Here is a 24,261-nt window from a genome sequence, read left to right on the forward strand (position 1 = left end):
GAAATGGCATGCAAAGTAGGAAGGCAGCAATTCACTAAACAGAAGAAGGAACACCAATTGGGCTGGCTGATCCAAACAGAAACGACTGCTGAGGACCAGTCGCTGCCGACTCTCCTGCTCTCTGCTGCCCTGTCTATGTAGTGCAAGCCCGTAGTTTTAACCTGCAGGTTAAAAGCGTATTCTGGCTGCAGCATGTTCTGGCTGCTGCGTGTTCTGTTCCATATCTGGCTAAAGCGTGTTCTATTCCATTAAAGTCCACTCAAAACTGCAGCCACCCTCCCCCCTTTGTTTTGACCCCGTTTGTACGGTCTGCACATGCGTCTGGATCGCTCTGCAGCGATCTGTGGGGTCGCTGTGGGGTGTGCCTCTGATCACATTAATTTTCATGAGGACTCGTAGTGAATCAGTCGCCCAGCAAGACTCGGCCACGGATCACCCATGGATCGCCCAACAAAGGTGAGCTTAGTGAATCTAGCCCTTTGTTAGGAGGAGGAGTGTAGGGGAAGAGGCTTTATTGGAGAGATGGGAACAAGTCTGTGTACTATGTTTATGGACTATTATTTGTTAGTTGTTGATAATTGATGTTATCTGTTTTGCATAAAATGTCAATGAAAAAAACCCCAATAAGAATAACTAGGCTATAAATGGTTACCTGCCTTTTTCTCTGAATTTTCAAGTGGTTTCTGGGTTGAAAACATTAGGTATCTTCTGAAACATTCCATTTGTTTGGCTTTGCTTTTTCAAGTGACACTGTCACTTTAAATTAGAAGTTTTTCCAGCCCAGGAAAGGAATCAAATACACCCTCCTGAACCAATAAACTTAAGGCAATACCTCAGGAAAATGAAAGTTAAAGCAGTTGTTGCAAGAGGTCAGCAGTCAAACCTGTACTTTGGTTGATTGCTCTGTGTTTTTTCTCACATACCTAAACACAGTATCAGCCCCACCATGTCTGGCTCTACTGAAAGCTTCGAGGATATCTACACAGCTGAAGAAATTCCAAGTAATTCTTATTTCATTCCCACTTAGGAGACTTTTTAAAATGTTTAGTAAAACTGCAACCAAAGCATCTGTTTCAGATGTTGCTAACAGTTTTCATTTCTGAAATTGTCTCTTTGTTTAGACCCTGACCAGAGCCAGAATGTTAAAGTCTTGAAAAAACAATGGGACACCATCTCCAAATCCTCTGGAATCACAGGTATGGTTTCTTTAACTAAGCAACATAGTAATGTGGATGTCATGTTGAGTCGCAAGAGCTAACAGCAGCCATGCAGGGAGCGGCGTGGGACCAGGCGGGAGCGTGAAAATCTCGCACCTGCCTTGTACGCCGCTCAGCCGGAAGTGAGGACAGCCGTCCAGCGAGGAAGGGGCAGGAGCGCAAAAAACTCCTGCTGATATAATGCTGGACAAAAGGAAGTTTTTTTTTAAAAAGGTATGGGGGGGGGGGGCCTGCCTACCACTAGACCAGCCCGGGGGGAGTTCTGCCTAATTCAACCAGTAGCCTTAAGAACTATATACCACAACACCACAAAAACAGTGACACATGTCCCCTAATACTGTGCAAAATATAAAAACAGTAGATATAAATTTGAAAAAACTGATACATAACAATCACCACTTTACAAATTAACAAATAAAAATAAAACAAATAATGAGAAATAAGAAAATACCATTTTATTGGACTAATCCATTTTTCAATTAGCTTTCAGAGGCCAAATCTTTGTTCAGAACAGTACAGTATACTGCTGTTATGGTATCCTGTCCTGACCTGAGGAAAAGGGTTTAGTCCAAAAAATTGCCTTATTTCCATTTCCTATTTATAAACTTTTATAAATACAGTTACAATACTACTTGTCATTTTTGCTTTTAATCATCTTCTCTTTGCTCTCTTCTTTCTATACATTTGTCCTCTCTCCCTTCCATGCATCTGCCCTCTCTTTGCCCCTTCCCCCCAGCTTCTGCCCTCTCTCTCTATCCCTTCAATCTACTGCCCACACACTCTCTGCCCCTTCCATCTATTGTCCACTCTCTCTTTCTTCCATATGGCATCTTCCCTCTTTCTATGTCCCTTCAATAAACTGTATATCCTGTGTCCCTTCTCTCTTTGCGCATGATTCATTTCAGCTTCACCCCCTCTCCATTTTTCTGTCTCCACCCCCTCCCTTATGCTTTGGCATCTCTTTCTTTCTCTTCTCCTTTCCTTTCTTCCTTCCCACTCCACACCATGGTCTGGTATCTCTATCTCCTTCCCTTCCCTCCCCCATGCCATGGCATCTTTTCCTCCCCCTCCATAGTCTGATATCTCCTTTCCTTTTTTTCCTTTACCTCCCTCCTATGGACTTGGCATCTCTGGTTTCTCTCCCTTGTCTTACTTCTCCCTCCTTCCCTCTCTCTCCCCAATTGGGTGCTGCAGCAGCAGCATTTCTCTCCCCCTTCCTTCCCTGTGCAGCAGCAGCATTTCTCTCCCCCCTTGCCTGTGCAGCATTTCTACCCCCTTCCCTGTGCAGCAGCAGCATTTCTCCCCCCCCTTGCCTGTGTAGCATTTCTCCCCCCTTGCCTGTGCAGCATTTCTACCCCCTCCCCCTTCCCTGTGCAACAACAACATTTATCTTCCCTGTCCAGCATGCTGCAGCCGGTTTTCTATTCAAAGCCAAGGGCATCTACACCTCACGCGACCTGCGGCTGCATCGGAAGCCTTCTCTCTGACATCATGACATCAGAGGGAACGCTTCCGACACAGCTGTGGATCGCACGAGGAGCCGACATCCACGGCTTTGAGCAGGGGAGCAGGCCAGAAGCTGAACAACCACTGGACACCCCTGTTTACAGTTTACTACTGCTGCTGCTGGTTAAGGAAAGCAGCAGTGGCAGAATAGGGAAGGTGGCCGGCTGTGCACCCCCTTGGGGCATGCACTGGGGGCAGACCACCCTCCCTCTTGGTAGGCCACTACATTGATTAGCAATTCTATTCTATCTACTTTCGTTTCACTATCGTTACAATTACCCATGCATAGCTTAAAGAACTTTAAATAACTCTCAAATTTGGTTTTGCAATTTTATAATATCAATTATAATGTACCATGAAAAACATTTGCTCCATGAGAGACACCTTAAAGAATTAAACTAAAGTTGTAGTATATATGGTAGTAATGGTGGGAAGATCTTGAGGGGAGGGGGCCCCTTCTTAATTTCTGCCCTGGACCCCACAATGTCTAAAATGACCCTGACTCCATCCCCCCCCCCCCAGCATATCCCTGTCTCTTTTCACTTACATCTTGCCCCCCTTTCTCCATGGTCCAGTATTTCTCCCTCTCTCTTCCCTCCTTCCCATTGTCTAGCATCTCTCTTTCGATCTTTTCTGCCCCTGGATTTCCAACATTTCCTTCTTTCTCCCCTCTCCTTCCTGTGCATCTCTCCTAAACCACTTTGAATTGATGGCCCGGTCATTACAAGCGGTATAAAAATTTTCAATAAATATAAATATAAACATCTCTCTCTCTGTTCCCTCCACTGCTATATCCAACACCCCTCCCTCTATCTTCCTTCTTTTCATGCATCCTAGTTCCAACATTTCCTCCCCCCCCCATGTAGCATCTTTCCTTCTGTACCTTCCACTGCCTATCCCAACATTTCTACCTTTCTTGCCTGTCTCCCCCCCATGCAGCATCTCTCCCTCTCTTGACCTTCTCTCCCCCCCCCCCCCATGCAGCAGCTTTCTCTCTCTTGTGACTTCCTATGTCCAAGAATCCTTTCCTTTCTCCTGTTTTCCAGTTTTCCCTTAGCACCTCTGGTCTAGATCCCACATCCCATCCCTCCTCACCTTACCTTACCAGCTTCTCCAAAGGCTCAGGCCCACCCAGCAGTGGTGCCCACCTGACAGCCAGCATAAGGTCTACTTCAGAGCCATCCCTGGTGGTGATTCCTATAATTAACCCACACTAGCCCTGTAGACTGCCCTTGATGATATCACGTCCTGTTTCTTAACTGGTGGGGTCACAGTACAAAGAAGCCTGTAGCACCAATGCAGGTTGCCTTCAGGAATTGCTGCCAGGATTGGCTGTGAGGTAGACCAGGGACAAGAGGTTTGAGAGACAGATGGGCAGATGCCAGGCTACTGCTCCCCTGGCTTTTCAATGAGCAGATGCCAATTTGGGGCAAATGAGAGGATAAAGATGAAGATGTAAGTAGGGACAAAGTGAATGGAAGTGAAAGGAAAAAGAGAGGGAGAGGTAGATGCAGAGGTGAAGGGGAAGGTTAAAAAAACAACTATCTATGTATGGAAGTGAGGTGGGAAGGAAAAGATAGGCCTAGGCCAAGGGTCTCAAAGTCCCTCCTCGAGGGCCGCAATCCAGTCGGGTTTTCAGGATTTCCCCAATGAGTATGCATGAGATCTATGTGCATGCACTGCTTTCAATGCATATTCATTGGGGAAATCCTGAAAACCCGACTGGATTGCGGCCCTCGAGGAGGGACTTTGAGATCCCTGGCCTAGGCCCATCCAGGTTAAATCTGGGCCCACCCAAAATGGCAGGTCTAGCTATGCCCCTGTTTCATAGTGCTCTTCTAATCACAAATGACAACATTGCAATTAATCCAGAGTAAATATGCATAATTGTTACTGCATATTGCTTCTTATTGTCTTTTGACAGAGGCTCAATATCATCTATCTGCAAGATTTCATGGGCTTCTGTATCTTGATTATTATACAGTGATAAAAATATTTAGCATAAACACAAAAAAAACCTTTACCTTTCCAATACTATAATTACATTAATTATGTATTTTTTATGGGAGGAAAAGACTTCAGATGTCATTTATGGAGCTTCAGTTCTCAAAAGCATAACTGAAAAACCATCACAAGCTGAAAAACCTCCTCATTCAAGTATCTATGAGTGACAACCAATAAATTTAAATTTAAAGAAGAATAGAAACACTTAGCTGAAATGGCATATGTTAAATTGAGTCCTCCATCTCACAATAAGAGGCTCATTTTTCAAAAAAGAAAAATGTCCAAAAAGTGGCATAAAGGGACAGAGAGATATTTTTCTTGTCAAACCTTTCTATAAGAACATAAGCAATGCCTCTGCTGGGTCAGACCTGAGGTCCTTCGTACCCAGCAGTCCGCTCACGCGGCGGCCCAACAGGTCCAGGACCTGTGCAGTAATCCTCTATCTATACCCCTCTATCCCCTTTTCCAGCAGGAAATTGTCCAATCCTTTCTTGAACCCCAGTACCGTACTCTGCCCTTTTACACTCTCTGGAAGTGCATTCCAGGTGTCCACCACACGTTGGGTAAAGAAGAACTTCCTAGCATTTGTTTTGAATCTGTCCCCTTTCAACTTTTCTGAATGCCCTCTTGTTCTTTTATTATTCGAAAGTTTGAAGAATCTGTCCCTCTCTACTCTCTCTATGCCCTTCATGATCTTGTAAGTCTTTATCATATCCCCTCTAAGTCTCCTCTTCTCCAGGGAAAAGTGACCCAGTTTCTCCAATCTCTCAGCGTATGAAAGGTTTTCCATTCCCTTCATCAGACACGTCGCTCTCCTCTGAACCCTCTCGAGTAACGCCATATCCTTCTTAAGGTACGGCGTCCAATATTGGACGCAGTACTCCAGATGCGGATGCACCATCGCCCGATACAATGGCAGGATAACTTCTTTCGTTCTGGTTGTAATACCCTTCTTGATTATGCCTAGCATTCTGTTTGCCTTCTTAGCGGCCGCTGCGTACTGCTCATTGTGCTATTTTTAAAACTTATTTTGTAGACAGATATCTATGCTGTTGGTCAGTAGTTTGTCTAAATCTCAAGGGGACGTGTTAGAGATTTGATATGGGCAGAACTAGGGCAGGCTTATGACGTGGATGTTTTTCTGCCATAATCAAACATTTAAGAATAAGTCCAGGGCACACTTTAGACATCTGTGATTAGACCTATTTTAATAATGAATAAGTGTTAAAAAGATGCCCAAACTGACCAGATGACCACTGGGGGGATGAAAACATGAACCCCCATACTCCTCCAGTGGTCATTGAACCACTCCCATCTCCAAAGATGTTATGACCTGTTCTAGTAGAGCAGCGAGCAGGTTCCTAGAATAGCCTAGTGAGTGGTTTAGTGAACTCTAGAGATAGGGACTCCAGCCCTTATCCCATTCTAGCTACTACACTTGTGGTAGAGAGTGTAAGCCCACCAATACCCACCAAAAATCTGCTATACCCACATATAGGTGATACCTCCAGACATAAGGGCTATTGTTGTGGTGTACAGATGGGTCCAGGAGGTTTTGGAGGGCTCATCATAAGGGGGTTATGGTGAAATGTGTATCTGGAACCTTTTATGTGATGTTCACTGTAGTGTCCCCCAAAGGTACCCCTCTGCTCTGCTGGGATGTCTGTGTGGCTAGTCTACTAAAAATTGTGGCCCCTTCTACATCCCAATGGCTTGTTCTGTGCATTTTTCATTTGGACATGTTGGGGGGTTTGTAATGGTTTAAAAAGACAGATGCACAGAGCATAATCACACCCATTTTTGTTAAAAAAAAAAAAAAAATAAGACATTTTGCAGTTTTGAAAATGGTCATGTTTGGTATTGGATTTTTGTGTGTTTTCCTGCAAAATGTCTAAACTTGGATTTAGATGTCATGTCGAAAATGGCCCTCCACAGCTTCCTCAGGAGCAGCCACTCAGAAAACACTATCCTGCAATGGATATTGCCACCTGCAGAACAAACCACAGATTACGTGGAAGGGTATTTTTAATATGAGGTCTAAATCTGAGTTTAGATGTTTTGCAGAAAACATCCAAAAATGGCTATTTCTTAGATGTTATTGTGCTCAGTGCGTATAGGTTTCAGAACCATTAAAAAAAAAGTCTAAATGAAAAATGCACAAAGATTAAAAAATAACACTAGGATGTAGGCAGGGCCAGCGTTCTTAGTAGACTGGACACACACATATTCCAGCAGAGCAGTGAAGCACCTTAGGGAGCACTGCATTGAACGTCATATAAAATTCCCAGGTAACATCTCACCATAACCCCTTATATTGAATGGTGAACCCTCCAAAATCCACCCAAAACCTACTGTACCTACATATAGGTGACACCTGAGGACATAAGAGCTATTGTTGAGGTGTACAATTGGGTACAATAGGTTTTAGGTGGGTTATGAAGGGCTTGCATTTTCCATCACAAGTATACTAGTTAGAGTGGAATATCGGCCTGGATTGAACACTAGACTAGTACTCCAGGAACTTGTTTGTTGCTCTGATAGAACTGGTCATAAATCTGAAGCTGTCTTTCAGGATGCTATGTACTGTTTCTTTCACATATTTTGAGATGGGAGGGGGTCAGTGACCACTGGAGCATTAAGGTGGGGTTATGCCTTAATCTCTCTAGTAGTCATCTGGTCAGTTTTAATAACTTTTGCCACTAATTCATTATTGAAACATTTCTAGCCTCAAACATCCTATTTTTGCTCTAGACATTTTCTACAATGGTCCATTATTGCAGAAAAATGGCCAAATAATAAGCCCTTCCATTTTCTCCCTGGTATCTCTCTCAACCCTCCCCCTTTGCTCTCCCACCCTCAGCATCTCTGCACCTCCCTTCCCCCTCACCTTTATTCCAGGTCGCTCTCTTTCTCTTTCTCTCTCTCTCTCTCTCTCTCTCGCTCTCACTTCCCTCTGCTTCCCTCCCACTCCTCCACCCCCAATCTGGCATCTCTCCAACCCTCTTCCTCTATGTCACATGTATGCTTAGAAACTGGATCTGAAAGAACAGCGATGACAATGACTAATGAAAACAGTATATTAATATCAGCAGCCACTTTTACTTTCACTGCTAAATAACATCACCTGTAGATTTTGGGTTTCTTTAAACTCTGTAGCAGAAAACACAGACACCTAATTCTATAACAGGTCACCTAAATAGAAATTCTATTTATGCATTTATATTTAAAGAATGCTGCCATCCACACTAATCTCCACTTTATTCTGTGCATGTGAAGATGGCTTAGTGTGTGGGTGGGGCACAGGCAGGGCCATGTTACATGCATAATTTACAGAATATTATAACCTATGCATGTAAATGCTGTATTTAGGTACTCACATTTACACCAACCATTGACTTGTCGTGAATGCACACATCTAAATATAGGTACATTGTTACGAGTTTATGCTAGTACTCATGTTTTATGGTCCATTAATGACTCAATTGGTGCTATCAGGTCCTAAGTCCATTCAACTTGAAACATCTAGGCATAGTACCTTTTATTTCTTAGCACATTTTACCTGGCATAATCTTCCATGAAGTATTTGTAGGGAAACATTGTTATTCTATTAAGCTTTTAATAATGTTTAGGACTGTAGTTCTTACCTGATTGTACACTGCACAATTCTGTGAGTTAGCATATGAGTAGGGTTACCAGATTTTTGTCTGGAGAAACCAGGACACATGGCCCCACTCTGTTCCGCCCCCCCTAGCCATGCCCTGTTCTACCTCCAGTCCCACCCCATTCTGCCTCTAGCTCCCCCCTCACAAAGCCTTGTCTTTGAGGTTTTTAACTCCAGGCCGCAACTTGAGAGTCTTCAAGCATGCATAGATGCATGTGACATCATCCGTGCATGCTCAGAGGCCCTCCAGATGCAGCCGGGAAGTTGGGGCTTTCCAAAACCTGGACAAATTACCGGGTTTTAGAAAGTCTATCCGGGCACCCAGACAGTCCTCTAAAAAGAGGACATGTCCAGGTTTTCCCGAGCGCCTGGTAACCCTACTTGTAAGACATAACAAATTCTAATAAACTATAAACTATTGGATCTCTAAGGGAGAGGATGGGATAGTAGATTGCATGGAAGGCAGACTGGATAGGGCATATGATCTTTATCTGCCTTAATTTTTCTGTTACCTTGAGAGAGATGGTATGATAGGAGGTCCATTTTTCATTTTTCTACCCAGGGCTCATTCAGTACTAGTTACACCACTAAAGGTGAGCCGTATAAGGGTCTGTATTCAAATCCCACATCTGTCATTGACAGTTCTAGTGATTTATGTCAATGTTATTGATTATATCCAATAATTTCCCACTTCTATGAAAAAGTGCAATATCTAAAGATATATGTACAAAGGGAAAGGCCTCAGTAATGGAGCCTACGCACAGTCGTATTCACAGACTGAGTTTGTCGGAGTAGATATTCCGCTCCTTGCTCCAATCATTGGCCATAAACATGTGTATTTTAACATTATTTAACATACCATTTATCCCCTTATTTAGTTTATTCAAGACTTACTTATAAATATTTACTTAAAAAACTTTTAATAGTAACTAGTTTTGTGCTCTCATACTTTTATACCATTTTTAAAAGGATTTTCTTTCTTTTTAATTTAAAATCTTTCTATAACTAGTGTATGTATTTTCAATTTAGAACCAATTTTCATTCTTCTTTTAATTCTTATGCACTATTTCATCCAACTGAAAAAGTAACTACAAAAAGTACTTAGCTTTGAACCATGCTTGTATGTTCAAAAAATGCACTTTTTCATAGAAGTAGGAAATTATTGGATATAATTTGTAATTTTGATTACTATTTTTTCACCACTAGGGATAGGCCAGAGCACGCTACAGGGGTTCAAGGAGGGTCTAGATAGGTTCCTGAAAGAAAAGGGGATTGAGGGGTACAGATAGAAGTGGAGGTAGGTTACAGGAATAGTCAGAAACCACTTCACAGGTCGTGGACCTGATGGGCCGCCGCGGGAGCGGACCACTGGGCACAATGGACCTCTGGTCTGACCCAGTGGAGGCAACTTCTTATGTTCTTATGTTCTTTAATGTTATTGATGTCATGTCTGTCTGTCCAAGTTAGATTGTAAGTTCTGAGCAGGGACTGTCTATAAATGTCAAAATGTACAGCACTGCATATGCCTTTCAGCGCTATATAAGTAATAAGTAGTAGTAGTAGTAGTTATACCTTATGTTATTTAAATGTAGCTATATTTGTATAGGTAAATGTATGATGCAGGTGGTAGTTCTGGGGTCATAACTTATATATGCTACAATGATGATATCGTCACTATATTTTGGGGGGTGAGGGAGCTGGTGTAGCTTCCAGCCTTGCCACCTTAGGTGGCCATAGCTGATGGCTGACAGACATTTACTTTTTTTAATATGTGTGCCAACTATGTGCTCACTATATCGTCTCCTAGTGCAGAGCTGGTAGACTGGGGTGTATCAGAGCCTGTCCAACCCAGACAATGTCTTTTTGAGGTAGAGATCTGATACTGGGTGGCAGAGACTTCCCCAGGTGTATGTCTAATCATTAACTCTCTAATTGGCATCCCTTGCCTATCATAAACCTAGCAAGGGATGGGTTCACAACCATGGGTACACATATTGAGGCTTTGCCAGGGCCATAGAGATTTTGAGCTTGCCTTTTGCCACTTGGCCAGTACAGTCATAAGAACATAAGAATAGCCTTACTGGGTCAGACCAAAGGTCCATCAAGCCCAATAGCTTGTTCTCATGGTGGCCAATCCAGGTCACTAGTGCCTGGCCAAAACCCAAGCAATCTTTCCTCATTGGCCATACATGACTGCTAGGAGGTTGCTCATTGACTAGGAGAATTTGTATTTCTTCCAGACACCATGTTGCTTATGTAAGGCTTGCTAGAGGCTGCTATGTTGTGTGGGAACAGAAACATGTCATTGAGAATTCCTATGAGTGTCGGAGCATTTAGCACTTCAAGCAAAGGTAGAGTATGGCGCAGTGGTTAAAGCTAAAGCCTCAGCACCCTGAGGTTGTGGGTTCAAATCCATGCTGCTGCTTGTGACATTGGGAAAGTCACTTAATCTGCCCATTACATTAGATAGATTGTGAGCCCACTGGTACAGACAGGGAAACATGCTTGAGTACCTGAATAAATTCATGTAAACAATTCTCGGAGAATAAAAAATTGGCTTTGTAAAAGAGAGCCTGAGTTTGGTTGAATTTATAGCTAAGGAATAAATTAACAGGAAACAATGTCCTGCAGGTAATCAAACTTGTGCACTTGATATCCTTAGATCTAGTTTGGCAGAAACATCAGGGCAGGATTAATTCTTCGAGGGCCCCTAGGCACACAAGTACACTGGGCCCCCTAGCCCTGCACCGCCCATGTCCCCTGCCCATCTCTTTACTTCTTTATTTCCACTTGCATTTCTTTTTTTTTTTTTAATTCAAAACAAACAAAGACTAGTATATCAGTGCACAGTGCAACCCCCAAACATCTCTGAACAAATCCCCCTTCCTTCCCTTCCCACTTACTTACCCAGGAATTTAACTCTGAACCATTTCTATGCATATATGAAAGTGTTCAAATATTTGTAAAGCAGTAATACTATCCGAAATATGTCTATATTAATAACCAAGTTTACAACGCCTCTCAACTGCCTCACTCTACATCAACCAACTATAACCCATATGTATGTATAAACAACCAAATCTGTAACTCCTCTAGTACGTTCCACTCCATGTATAGTAATTTGCAACAAAACAAGGCAAGCAGTCCACCAAAGAATCCAACGTGAAACAAAAGAAGATTGGCAGAAAATAAGGAGATTCAAATCAGATTAATTCAAGGTGCTCCCAAGAACCATGCCTGATGCATTTCGCCAAACAAGGCTAGTCAACACTAACAAAAAACCATGTCTTTCATACAAACAGAACACAGAAAACACCTTTGCCTAGTATGGAATAACTAATCACAAACTAACCTCTCTCCCCCCCCCCCCCTTTTACAAAGCTGTTGTATGGTTTTTAGCCACAGACAGCGCTAAAAAAATGCTCTACAGTTTTGTAAAAGGGGGGATAAAATAAAAATACATAGACAAAGGTTAAATAAAACCAACAAGATGCTGGACTCTGCATACAGTGCAACACCAGAGAAACAGCAATGCATGTCCCCTAAAGCAAAAAATATATATATATAAATTTTTTTTCTACCTTTGTCTTGTCTGGTTTCAGTTCTCCTCATCTTCTTGTCACTCTCTTACTTTCATTTTCTGTCCTTCTGAGCCACTTCCAGAAATTGTATGCCGCCCCCTTCCATTTTTCCCTTCACTCCCATTGGTCTGGAATCCATCTTCTTCCATTCCCTCCTCCAATAGTCTGGCATCTCTCTCCTCTCCTCTCCTCTCTTCTTCCCTTCCCTTCCCTTCCCTCTCCCACACCCACACCCCCATAGTCTGGAATTTCACTCTCTCCTCTCCCTTCCCTCCACTTCCATCAGCATCAGCCCCTTTTCTTTCCTTCCAACCCAATTACATCCAGTATCCTTCCCCCTTATGTTTTCCCCCTTTCCCTGCACACCAATTCCATCAGCATCTGCCCCCTTTCTTTCCCTCCAACCCAATTCCATCCAGTATCCTTCCCCCTTTCCCTGCACCAAAAATCCCTTTCTCTCCTTCCACCACCCTTCTAGGTCAGAGGGGGCCCGTTGAAGAAACAGAGGACCCGGTGTTTTTTTTCCTTGGCAACGCAGGCCTCCCGGGAAAGATTGGTAGTGCTGGGACACCCACCTGGAAAGATCAGCAACGCTGGGGCCCCCTGGAAAGATCAGCAGTGCTGGGCCCCCCCTGGAAATATCTGCAGCGCTGCCCTCCCCCCACCCCCCTGGGAGATAGACAACACCGCCCTCCCCTGGCATCGCCATCAACCAACCTGAATAAGTGACGTTTGAAGGGGTGGACTGGCAGATGCAAAAAGTTGCTGCAAAGTCCCGTGAAGACTGCGTCTGCCAGTCCAATCCCTCCGACGTCACTTACCTCTTCCCTAAGCAGAGCCGGCAGACACAGTCATCATGGGACCTTGCAGCAACTCTTTGCATCTGCTAGGCCACCCCCTCTGATGTCACTTATTCAGGTTGGTTGATTGCGATGCCGGGGGAGGGCGGTGTTTTCGATCTCCTGGGGGGGGGGGGGCAGCGCTGCCGATCTTTCCGGGGAGGGCCCAGCGTTGCCAATCTTTCCCGGGGGGCCCGTGTTGCCAAGGGAAAAAAACCCAAAACGAGTCCTCTATTTTATCGGGCCCTCCTGACAACTTCGGGTCCTAGGTACGAGCCTAGTTGGCCTATTGGTTAATCCTGCCCTGGGCAGATTAGATAGTCAGTGATTCTTCTCTGTCAGCTTCTGTGATGTTGCTCTGTATGTTTCTGTTCTTATAGAATCCAAGCCGATTCAGAGTCCCTCCTCATCTGAACAGAAGCTAGAAGCTAACAGAACTGTTGAAATCCAAGGTAACATATTTTATTAAGTTATTTTCACAAAGGAGGCAATTCTAATGAGTTGCCAAAATATAGGTACCTAATTTCTACTGCTTATTGCATGACATTTATATAAGTGCTCTTATGAAATACTAGTTTAAACCTGTAACATCATGCCTATTTTTAAGTGTGCACTTTTACAATAGATTGATGGTTTGTGTAATTACAAGTTCCTAAATGCAGCATTAGCGTGAATAAAGACCAGTATTCTATAAACTAAGCATGTAGATGTCAGCCCCATCTGTGCCCCACCGCCTATGCTCCTCCTCTGTGAATGCAACCTTTCAATTTCACACAAAGCTATTTCATGCATATATTATATAATAGTGCTCAGCATGTAGTTGCCATTTACAAGTACAACTACACTTATCCATGTGGATGGCAGTTTTCTATAAATTTAAGATCACATATAGCGCTTATATTTAGATGACCTGTTATAGAATTAGGGGGGATCTGTTTTTCTACTACAGAGTTTAAAGGAAACCACAATCTGCAGGTGGTGGAATTCAGGCAGTTAAGGTCAAAGCAGCTGCTAATACCAATATACTGTATTTTTTAATCTAGTCGGCATTGTCATTGCTTTCTTTCAGATTCTGATTCTAAGCAGACATGTGACCAAATTAAAAAAAAACTTGAGGCCCTCTATGGACCTGACAGAATCACAGGTAATAATTATTTATTACTTACAATACCTATGCCTCCTTTTAGAAACTGCGATAGCCACGCTGAATGGCCCGCGCTGCTCCCGACGCTCATTGAGTTCTTATGAGCATCGGGAGCAGCGCGGGTCATTCAGCGCGGCTCCCTGCGATAGAAACTGCTATCGCAGTTTTGTAAAAGAGGGAGCTAGTGTTTTACATGAACAAAAGCCCTTTTTTGTACCATGCAAAAATTCAGTAGTACATGCAATAAATAGCAATAATTGCACTAGAATAACTAGAAATGTATACAAGGGACTGCTGAAAGTTCTCAGCCCATCCAACAAAACTGGGGCAGTCTCTATTGAGAGCTATACACTTAGGGGATGATTCTGTATAGGATGCCGGTCTCGGCGGCCGCTTAAGAAGTGACTGAGAATAGCACACCAGTGTCCTATACCGAATTTCATTTGTCTTAACGAATAGATTCCTTACTGCCCCGATTTTCTTTTTTTTTTGTAGTTCAGAAAATTTTATTGATTTTATTAGAACAAGAACATAATACAAACAGTGGAAATGCTTCCAAAAGGGAAGCAGATGATAACAAGTATTAACACATGCCAAGTATTTGATAGCATACCACACCGCAGGTTGCTGAGCAAGATGAGTTCTATAGGATTGGGCGACACATTGATGAAATGGGTTGGGAACTGGCTTGGAGGTAGGCTTCAGAGGGTAGTGGTGAATGGCACCCCCTACGAAATGACGGACGTAATCAGTGGCGTGCCGCAGGGCTCAGTCCTGGGCCCGATCCTATTCAACATCTTTATAAGAGACTTGGCAGAAGGGCTGCGAGGTAAAATAACATTATTCGCCGATGACGCCAAACTAAGCAATGTAGTGGGCAAAAGCACAACAGACATAAATTCAATGTCCGACAACATAATGCACGACCTACTCCTACTGGAGCGCTGGTCTAGGTCCTGGCAACTCAGCTTTAATGCAAAAAAATACAAAGTCATGCACTTGGGCAGCCAAAATCCATGCAAGACTACACCCTTAATGGCGAGATCCTAACAAGAACTGAAGCAGAACGAGATTTAGGGGTGATCGTCAGTGAGAACATGAAGACTGCCAATCAAGTGGAGCAAGCTTCATCCAAGGCAAGGCAAATCATAGGTTGCATACGCAGGAGTTTTGTCAGCCGTAAGCCTGAAGTCATTATGCCATTGTATAGATCCATGGTGAGGCCCCACCTGGAATACTGTGTGCAATTCTGGAGGCCGCATTACCGTAAGGATGTGCTGAGACTGGAGTCGGTCCAGAGAATGGCCACCCGGATGTTCTCGGGACTCAAGGATCTCCCGTACGAGGAACGGCTGGATAAGTTGCAGCTGTACTCACTCGAGGAACGCAGAGAGAGGGGTGACATGATCGAGACATTCAAGTATCTGATGGGCCGCATCGAGGTGGAAGAAGATATCTTCTTTTTCAAGGGTCCCGCGGCAACAAGGGGGCATCCGTGGAAAATCAGGGACGGGAAACTGCACGGGGACACCAGGAAATTCTTTTTCACTGAAAGGGTGGTTGATCACTGGAATAGTCTTCCACTTCAGGTTATTGAGGCCAGCAGCGTGCCTGATTTTAAGGCCAAATGGTATAGACAAGTGGGATCTATTCAAAGAGAAAGGTAGGGGAGGGTCATTGGGGTGGGCAGACTAGATGGGCCGTGCCCCTTATCTGCCATCTATTTCTATGTTTCTAAGTATATCGAATTGCTTAATAAGAAGTATAAAGTACATATGCAAAGATATAATAGGTGTAGCAATCATCCGTACAATAACAGTAGTATAAGTTCTGAAATGTGAAATGTATACCATAAGAATGAAGGATAGGTTTATACAATACAATCATAGGTGTAGGGTTAGATGAAAGAGGAGAACATCAAAAGTCCAGTTTACAATATTCGAGTAGTTGGGACCAGGTTTTGGTATATGATAATATCGAATTATGGCGTTCAGCAATGTGACATTCAAATTTAATATGCAAACAAACAAAGTTCCACCAGTGATTAAAATCTAGTTTTGAGAAGTCTTTCCAGTTTTGGAGGATAACCTTAATAGCAATAAACAACAAGGATATCAAGAGACGATCATGATGCATGTGTAGTGGGGAGGATAGTGCCAATGAACCAGTAATTAAAATATCAAAAGAGAAAGGATCAGATATATGAAATATTATGATAACCATTGACCAAACTGCCCTCCAAAAAAACAAAAAACATGGGGACAAGCATATGGTAAAGTGAGCCATCATGTGATCTGCATGTCCAACAACAGCCATCATTTGATCTAGCTAGTTTGGCTGATTTGTTAGGGGTCCCAAATGCCCTATGATAAAGAAATAGGGCTGCTTGCAAATGTGAGGCTGAGCGTAAAGATTTTAAGAGTCTGGGCCAAATGGCTGACCATGTATGTTCAGTGAATGACATTTGTAATATCGTGTTCCATTTGGTTATGGAGTCTGATAGGGGATGATAGCATTTGGATTGTATAAATTTATACCATTTGGATGATTGACCTTTAGAAAGGGAAAAAGAAAGAGTCATGGAGGGTAGGTCAGGTGATTTGTACAGGGATGAGGGGAAAGAAAAAGCAGATTTAAGATGGTGGTGCAGCTGTACCCATTTGAAGTATTGTGAGGGGGGATTTGGAATTTGGCCATAATATCAGAGAATGAGATCCATTTATCTTCCTTAAGCAAGTATTCGAGGTTCCATACGCCCAGTCGTTGCTAGTTTCCAAGCAACTACTTCTTTATTAATTTTTATTCTTAGATTGTTCCAAATTGGAGCTGAGATAGAGTCTGCCCATTTTTTTAAATCAGAAATGGAATCTATATGACAAATAGCTTGCCAGGTACTAAATATGATGGGGTTTGTTTTTGTGGGTAAAGGAAGGGTTATGATTGGAGCATACTGAAGGTAAAGTGAGTCAGTGATAGCGTGTTCTAAATGTAGCCATATGCCAAGGATTGGGTAACAAGAACATAATCTATAAGGGACCACATTGAATGAGAACGGGAGAGATGCGTGTAATATCTTTCAGTTGGATGTAACAATCTCCAAGGATCTACCATATCCAATGTAGAACATGAATAAGGAATCCCCTTATGTGGAACAGAAGGCTGCTGACTGGGGAAGACCTATCAAGAGAAGGATCAAGCACTTGATTCAAATTCCCTGCCAAAATCAGGGGAGAAGCTTCATGCCCCAAGACCTTCTTAACCAAGGATTGGAAAAATGTATGTTCATAGTTAGTGGGAGCATATACCACTAAAAGATTAAAACTGAATGTACTTAGGGTCACCTGTATAAACACAAAACAAGAAGAGTACAAGATCTCACCCACCCAACCAGTTTTAAGTTTCAGATGTTCTGTATCAGACAATTTAGTCTTTGCAAATAAGCAATATCTATTTCCTGACGATGCAGGTAAGAAAGCAATTTAGTCCGTTTAATAGGAATTCAGGCAGTTAAGGCCAAAGCAGCTACTAATACTGTATACTGTATTTTTTTTTAATCTAGTTGACATTGTCATTGCTTTCTTTCAGATTCTGTTTCTAAACAGTTACGTGACCAAATGAAAAAACAACTGGAGTCTCTCTATGGACCTGATGGAATCACAGGTAATAATTCTTTATTACATATAATTCCAGGTGTTTTACATGAACACAAGCCCTTTTGTGTACCATGCAGAAATTCAGCATAGTAACATAGTTCAAGTTCAAGTTCAAGTTCAATTTTATTTGATGTATCGCCTATAACAATTTCTAAGCGATGTACAATAAAATATCATAAATGATAACAAATAGTGTTAAAACAAAACTTCTTAAATGACGGCAGTTAAAGACCTGAATGGTCCATCCAGTCTTCCCAGTAACATGCATTATAAATTTATGTTTAAATTGTCTTATATTTTTGGGCCATAGACCGTAGAAGTCTGCCCAGTATAGTCCTTAGATTCCAACTACTGGAGTTGCTGTTGAAGCTCACTCCAGCCTAACTAAACCATTCCAAATTACTGAAATTCCAAAAGCCTTCCCATTCCATTCCAAATCTATTAACCATATACAGGACACAAACCATCTAAATCTGCCCAGTTCCAGCTCTAGTTCTTCAATTTATACATTGTACTTTCTGATTAGAGATCCTCTGTGTTCTCCAATGCTTTTTTTTTTAATTCTGTCGCCCTTTTGCTCTCCATCATCTCTCTAGGGAGGGTATTCTAGGCATCAACACCTTTTCTGTCAAAAAGAATTTCCTAACATTATTCTTAAGTCTACCACCCTGCAATCTCAATTCATGCCCTCTAGTTTTCCCCTTATTCCTTCTCTGGAAAAGATTTAGTTCTGTATTAATACCTTTCATGTATTTAAATGTCTATATCATATCTGCTCTGTTCCTCCTGTCTTCAAGAGTATACAGTACATATTTAGATCTTCCAATTTCTTCTTGTATGCGTTTTAGCTCAAGCCCCTTACCATTTTTGTCGCCTTTCTCTGGATTGCTTCAAATCTTCTTATATCCTTCACTATATACAGTCTCCAAAATTGAACACAGTACTCCAAGTGGGGCCTCACCAACTACCTGTATGTGGATATCAACACCTCCTTTCTTCTGCTGGTTACACGTCTCTCTATACAGCCCAGCATCCTTCTGACTACAGCCACTGTCTTGTCACGCTGTATCTTCATCTTCAGATCCTCAGACACTATAACCCCAAGGTCCCTCTCCCATCTATGCATGTCAGCCTCTCACCTCCCAAAACATACAGCTCCCTCAGATTTCTACTCCCTAAATACATCACTCTGCACTTCTTTGCATTGAAATTTAATTGTCAGACATTAGACAATTCTTCTAACTTTTGCAGATCTTTTTTCATATTTTCCACTCCTTCTGGAGTGTCCACTTTGTTACAAATCTTGGTATCATCCGCAAAAAGGCAAACCTAACCATCTAAACCTTCAGCAATATCACTCACAAATACAATATATTGAACAGAATCAGCCCCAGCACCGATTCCTGAGGCACTCCACTACTCACCTTTCCTTCCATTGAATGAATTCCATTAACTACCACCCTCTGGCATCTGTTATCAACCAGCTTCTAATCCAGTTAACCTCTTTGGCCCTAACTTCAGCTCATCAAGTTTATTCAAGAGCCTCCTATGTGGAACTGTGTCAAAGGCTTTGCTGAAATCTAAATATAAGAATATTTATGAGTACATGCAATAAATAGCAATAATTGCCCTAGAATAACTAGAAATGTATACCTGAGTGTTTGATCTGATTGGTCTAGTTTGGCCATGATGTCACAAATTGCATTTTTCACATTATGTGAACCAATCAGATCCTATTTCATATAAGGTCATTTCTGGTATTGTTGCTTGTATGGCTGCTATGAGATACAGAGGAAATTGCACAAGCAGCTGAAAATCTTTCAGAAATAACTTAGCAGTATCCTTTCTAATCAATAGATGAGTTCTGTTTAATGTGATGTATATTTCTGAAATATTAGCCAGGACCTAGTAAAAAAGTCAAAGTAAACAGATGTGGAGGGGAATTGTTGATATGGGCATTTGCAGAAGACACACAAAAACCCAGCAGCGAACATGATCATTTTTGAAACAGAAAAATGTATTTTTGTTTTAAAAAAATACCCATTTCTTAGATGTGCTTGTCCTCAGTGCATCTATCTTTTTTTTTTTTCTAATAAAAGTTTTTATTTAGACGACATCAACAGCAAAATCACAGAACATCATAGAGGAAGTATCAGAGGCACTACCAGCATAATATACAATAGCAATATTCCAAACTATACAAGCAAAAGCTATAGAACCACCCACAACACAGCAAAATCCTCCCCCCCCCCCACCCCACAGGGACGAAGCACAGAACCCAAACCACAAAGAAGGATAAAAGGGTCTCCAGGCACCAACTAAATGTAAGGAAGGGGAATAAGAACACCCAGACTCAAAGCCCCCCAGGTCCCAAGCTCATTTCCCAACTCCAACCCCACAAGCAGCCCTCACAAAATAGACTCCCGGAAGCTGCGCCAAACACGAGCATAGCCATGCCGTTTACCATGCTGCATAGCCGTCAGCTGATACAGAAGCTGCCAGTTAAGCAATCGCTGCTCCACCAAATGCCACGTGGGAGCCTGCACTTGATTCCAAGAGGAGGCCAAGACCAGCCGGGCTGCAGTGAAAGCTAACTTACAAAACAGGGAGTCCCCCCAATCAAGATCTAATTGGTGCCAATACAGACGAGCATGCTGCCACTCCACCGGTACCTGTGTACCAAGAATTCGCGAGACCCAAGCAAAAACCTCCACCCAAAAACCTTTCACACTCCCACACTTCCACCACATATGGAGATAAGTACCCACCTCCCCGCAGCCCCTCTCTGCCCCTCTCCATCGAGCCAAAACCTGAGGGGTATAGTACCATCGGAAGAGAACCTTATACCCATTTTCAACCAAGAAGGCTGCAATACCCGCCGATGATACCTCTCTCCAAATGTCCTTCCACGTGTCCAAAGAGATAGCAGACTCCCAATCCCCCTCCCAAGCTGTCATGTATGGGAGGGGGGCATCCCCCCGAACATTAAGGCACCGATACAGAGCAGACAGGGTACCACTCCAAAGCACCGGGCCCAACAACAACTCAAAGGGAGTCTTGCCACCCCGCAAGTCCCCCACCACTCCCGAGGTCTGGAGATAATGAAGGACCTGTAAATAGGGGAAAAAATCACTAGCGAGTAAACCATGATGGCCCTGTAATTCCGCAAAGGGCCGTATCCGACCCAAAACCGGATCCCACAATTGTCCCACACACACCAGTCCTCGGGTCTCCCAACCAGCAAACACTCCATTTCCCCGTCCAGGTACAAAGTCCGGATTATAACACAACGGAGTGTACCAAGAATGACGCCTACCCGACAATAAGCCCCTCCGGACCACATTCCAAACCCGCAAGGAGGTATCCACTGAGGTCAAAACTCCCTCAGTCTTCGCTCTCCCAGGCACCCAAGGCCGATGCAAGAACGGCACCCCGACAGAGGGGCTCTGCTCAATCACCACCCATGGTTTCAGATCCTGCGTCTGCCACTCCAAAAGAGCACGCAGCTGAGCGGCCTGATAATACTTCACCACATTAGGGACCGCCAGCCCCCCGACACTCCGACCCAAATAGAGGACCTTCCTACTCACCCTAGGTCTACGTCCTGCCCAAATAAAAGCAAAAATATGCCGTTGCACCTCCTTCAACTTCCGTCTACTCACCCAAAGTGGCAAAACTTGAAATAGGAACAAAAGACGAGGCAATATCATCATTTTAACTATCTCCACCCTGCCCAGCCAGGAGAAATAGTGATCCCTCCAGCTGTCCAAGTCCTGCCGAATACGACGAAATAGCAGGGGAAAGTTAATGTCATAGATATCAACTCCCGGCGGGCCAAAATAAACCCCAAGATATCGCAAAGAGTTCTGAACCCAGCGGAACGAAAAAAGTCCCCGAAGAAAATCCACCCTGTCAGGAGGCAAGTTGATATTAAGGGGCTCGTATTTCCCAACATTTATGCGAAACCCCGACACCGCCCCAAAAGCGTCCAACTCCCGCAAAATAGCTGGCAGAGAACCCTCAGGATCCTCAACCGTAAAAAGAAGATCATTCGCAAAGAGAGTCAACTTACATTCCCCCCCCGGCACAGAAACCCTCCTAATGTCCCGATTCGCCCGAACCCGCTGTGCAAAGGGTTCCACCGTCAGGGCAAAGAGAAGCGGGGATAGAGGGCACCCCTGGCGCGTGCCCCACACGAGGGAGAAAATATCAGAATATCCCCCATTCGCCTTAATACAGCCGATAGGACAAGTATAGAGAATTCGAATCCATTCCCGCAGACACGGACCCACACCAATAGAGTCCAGAACCTGAAACAGAAAAGGCCAGGAGACCCTATCAAAGGCCTTCTCAGCGTCGATGGACAAAAAGACCGTCTCCCGCACCCAGCTCCTGGCCCTTTCAAACAGGTTATAAACCCGACGGGTATTGTCGCCCACCTGCCGGCCCACCACAAAGCCCGATTGGTCAGGATGTATCAACCGGGGAATCCAACTCATCAGCCTATCCGCCAATATCCACGTGAATATTTTAGTATCTACCCCCAACAAAGAGATCAGTCGATAAGAAGCACACTGTAAAGGGTCCTTCCTTTCCTTAGCCAAGACCCCCGTCAATCGCATAAAATACGGAAGCATGCTGTTCCCCTCCAGAGAATTGAGGAATCGCAACAGAGGAGGCAGCAACCAATCCTGAAAACACTTATAATACCGGACGGTAAAGCCATCGAGCCCAGGGGACTTTCCAAGTTTCATAGAGCACGGAGCCCCACGAGCTTCAATCAGCGTGAGAGGGCGATCCAACCGATCAACATCCTCAGCAGCGATCCTAGGCATCTCTGCCGATGTTAAATAGCTATCCAGGTCCAATGGGGACCCTTCCGCTTCCGGAGTGTATAGATGGGAGTAAAACTCCACAAAGCGTGCTCGTATGTCATCATCCTTCCTCAAGAGCTCTCCAGAAGCCGCCCAGACCGAGAGAATCTGATTGCATGTTTGACGTACTTTCAAATGATGGGCCACCAATCTACTAGCCTTATTGGAAAACTGAAAATATCTTTGTTGCAATAGCTGCAAATTAAAGCGCAAGCGCTCCAAGTCCAAAGCCTGTAGATCACGTCTAGCCTGATGCAACCTCCTACTCAACTCCATATCCCAAGGCTGGCATTTATGTAGCCCCTCTAACCGGCCTAACCGATGTAATAATGCAGCAATGGCTTCCCGACGTTGACGCTGCCGAGCAGAGGCCAGAGCAATTAATCTACCCCCCTTAGGGTAGCCTTCAACCCCTCCCATACAGCTTCCGACGAAGCACCACACTCCAAGTTCAGATCTAAATACTCCTGCAACCACCCTTCTATCTGAACGACCACCTCCGGATCATCCAGGAGACTATCATTAAAGCGCCAGAATTTCCGGCCCGAATCACCTCCCTCACCCATAAGCCGCACCCAAACAGGAGCATGGTCCGACCACGTAATCAGTTCAATCCCCGCCAACTCTACCAGGCGAAGCAACCCACGCTCAACAAATACATAATCAATTCGAGAGTAGGAGGGATGCGTTCTAGAAAAATATGTATAGTCCCTGTCTAACAGATGCAACCAACGCCAGCTATCAACAACATTCAAAGCAGAAAGCGCCTCCCGCAACAGCTTACGATCCCGCCTCCCATACCGATCTGCCCTCCCCGAATTGTCTAGATGAGGGGACACAGTAAGATTAAAATCCCCACTCAAAATTAAAGCACCCCCCTTAAACTGAAGGATCCGAGGCACCAACTCACGATAGAACGTCCCCTGTCCCTCATTAGGGGCATATATGTTGACCAGGGAGTGCAGACACCCCTCTATCAGAGCCTCAAGCATAAGATACTGACCCTGAGGGTCCCTGACCACCCTATGACCTCACAATGGATCCCTTTACTTATAAGAATCCCCACCCCACCCCTCTTGGAGGTACCCACCCTGGAGGCCCAAAAGGCCTGGGGAAATCGAGAATCTTTGACAAGGTGCTCATGGGACTGTACCAAATGTGTTTCCTGCACAAAGCAAATAGCAGCTCTCAACCTAAGCAGCTCCCGATAAAATGCCCTCCGCTTATTAGAGGAGTTGAGACCCCGGATGTTATAGGAAACCAACTTAAACCCCCCCATAACCCAGAAAAAACACTGTAGGAGATGACCCCATCCACACTAACATGTCCCCATGACCCCCTCCCTCCCCCACCAACCCCCCTCTACCCCCCTTCCCCCAAAGTGAGAGCCCGCAGACCTCTCACAAACATACAAGGAAGTGAACAATCCCCCATGCCCGTGACTCAAACACTCACAACCAAATGCCAACCATCACTACCACAAACACAACATCCCCAGAACCAAATCCCCCCAAGCCCAGAACCCACCAAAACTGAACCCTGTTCCAACCCACAACCAGACACCCACACAAACCCCATACACATCCCCAAGCACCCCCCACCCCACTCTCAAGATCCAGTCCAAGGAGTGCCACCCCCAGTACTCCAAACAGAGTCAAAAGCTCACAGTCACAAGGGGGCAGAATGAAGACACCCCATCAGGAAGAAAAGCAATCAAAAATTAGTGGGGCAAATAGGTAGCACAGAAGCAGACACCATCCAGGAGCCATCAGGGAAGACCAT

The 24,261-nt window shown here is 44.0% G+C and overlaps 1 protein-coding gene across 4 annotated transcripts in view; it reads left to right on the plus strand.

Moving 5' to 3' along the window:
• Positions 1–720: 720 nt before the first annotated feature.
• LOC117367043 (probable E3 ubiquitin-protein ligase RNF217) overlaps positions 721–24,261 on the plus strand; it is a 64,738-nt gene continuing 41,197 nt past the window's right edge. Inside the window, exons 1-5 of one of the 4 annotated variants that reach the window (XM_033959247.1) lie at positions 721–1,001; positions 1,122–1,196; positions 13,189–13,260; positions 13,878–13,952; positions 17,538–17,612. In XM_033959247.1, the coding sequence (XP_033815138.1) occupies positions 947–1,001; positions 1,122–1,196; positions 13,189–13,260; positions 13,878–13,952; positions 17,538–17,612 (352 nt within the window). In that variant the 5' untranslated portion in view covers positions 721–946. The remainder of the gene's footprint in view (positions 1,002–1,121; positions 1,197–13,188; positions 13,261–13,877; positions 13,953–17,537; positions 17,613–24,261) is intronic. The other 3 variants (XM_033959244.1, XM_033959245.1, XM_033959246.1) reach the window with 3 other exon arrangements.

Source organism: Geotrypetes seraphini, chromosome 9, assembly GCF_902459505.1.
Source record: "Geotrypetes seraphini chromosome 9, aGeoSer1.1, whole genome shotgun sequence".
Classification (NCBI taxonomy): Eukaryota; Metazoa; Chordata; class Amphibia; order Gymnophiona; family Dermophiidae; genus Geotrypetes; species Geotrypetes seraphini.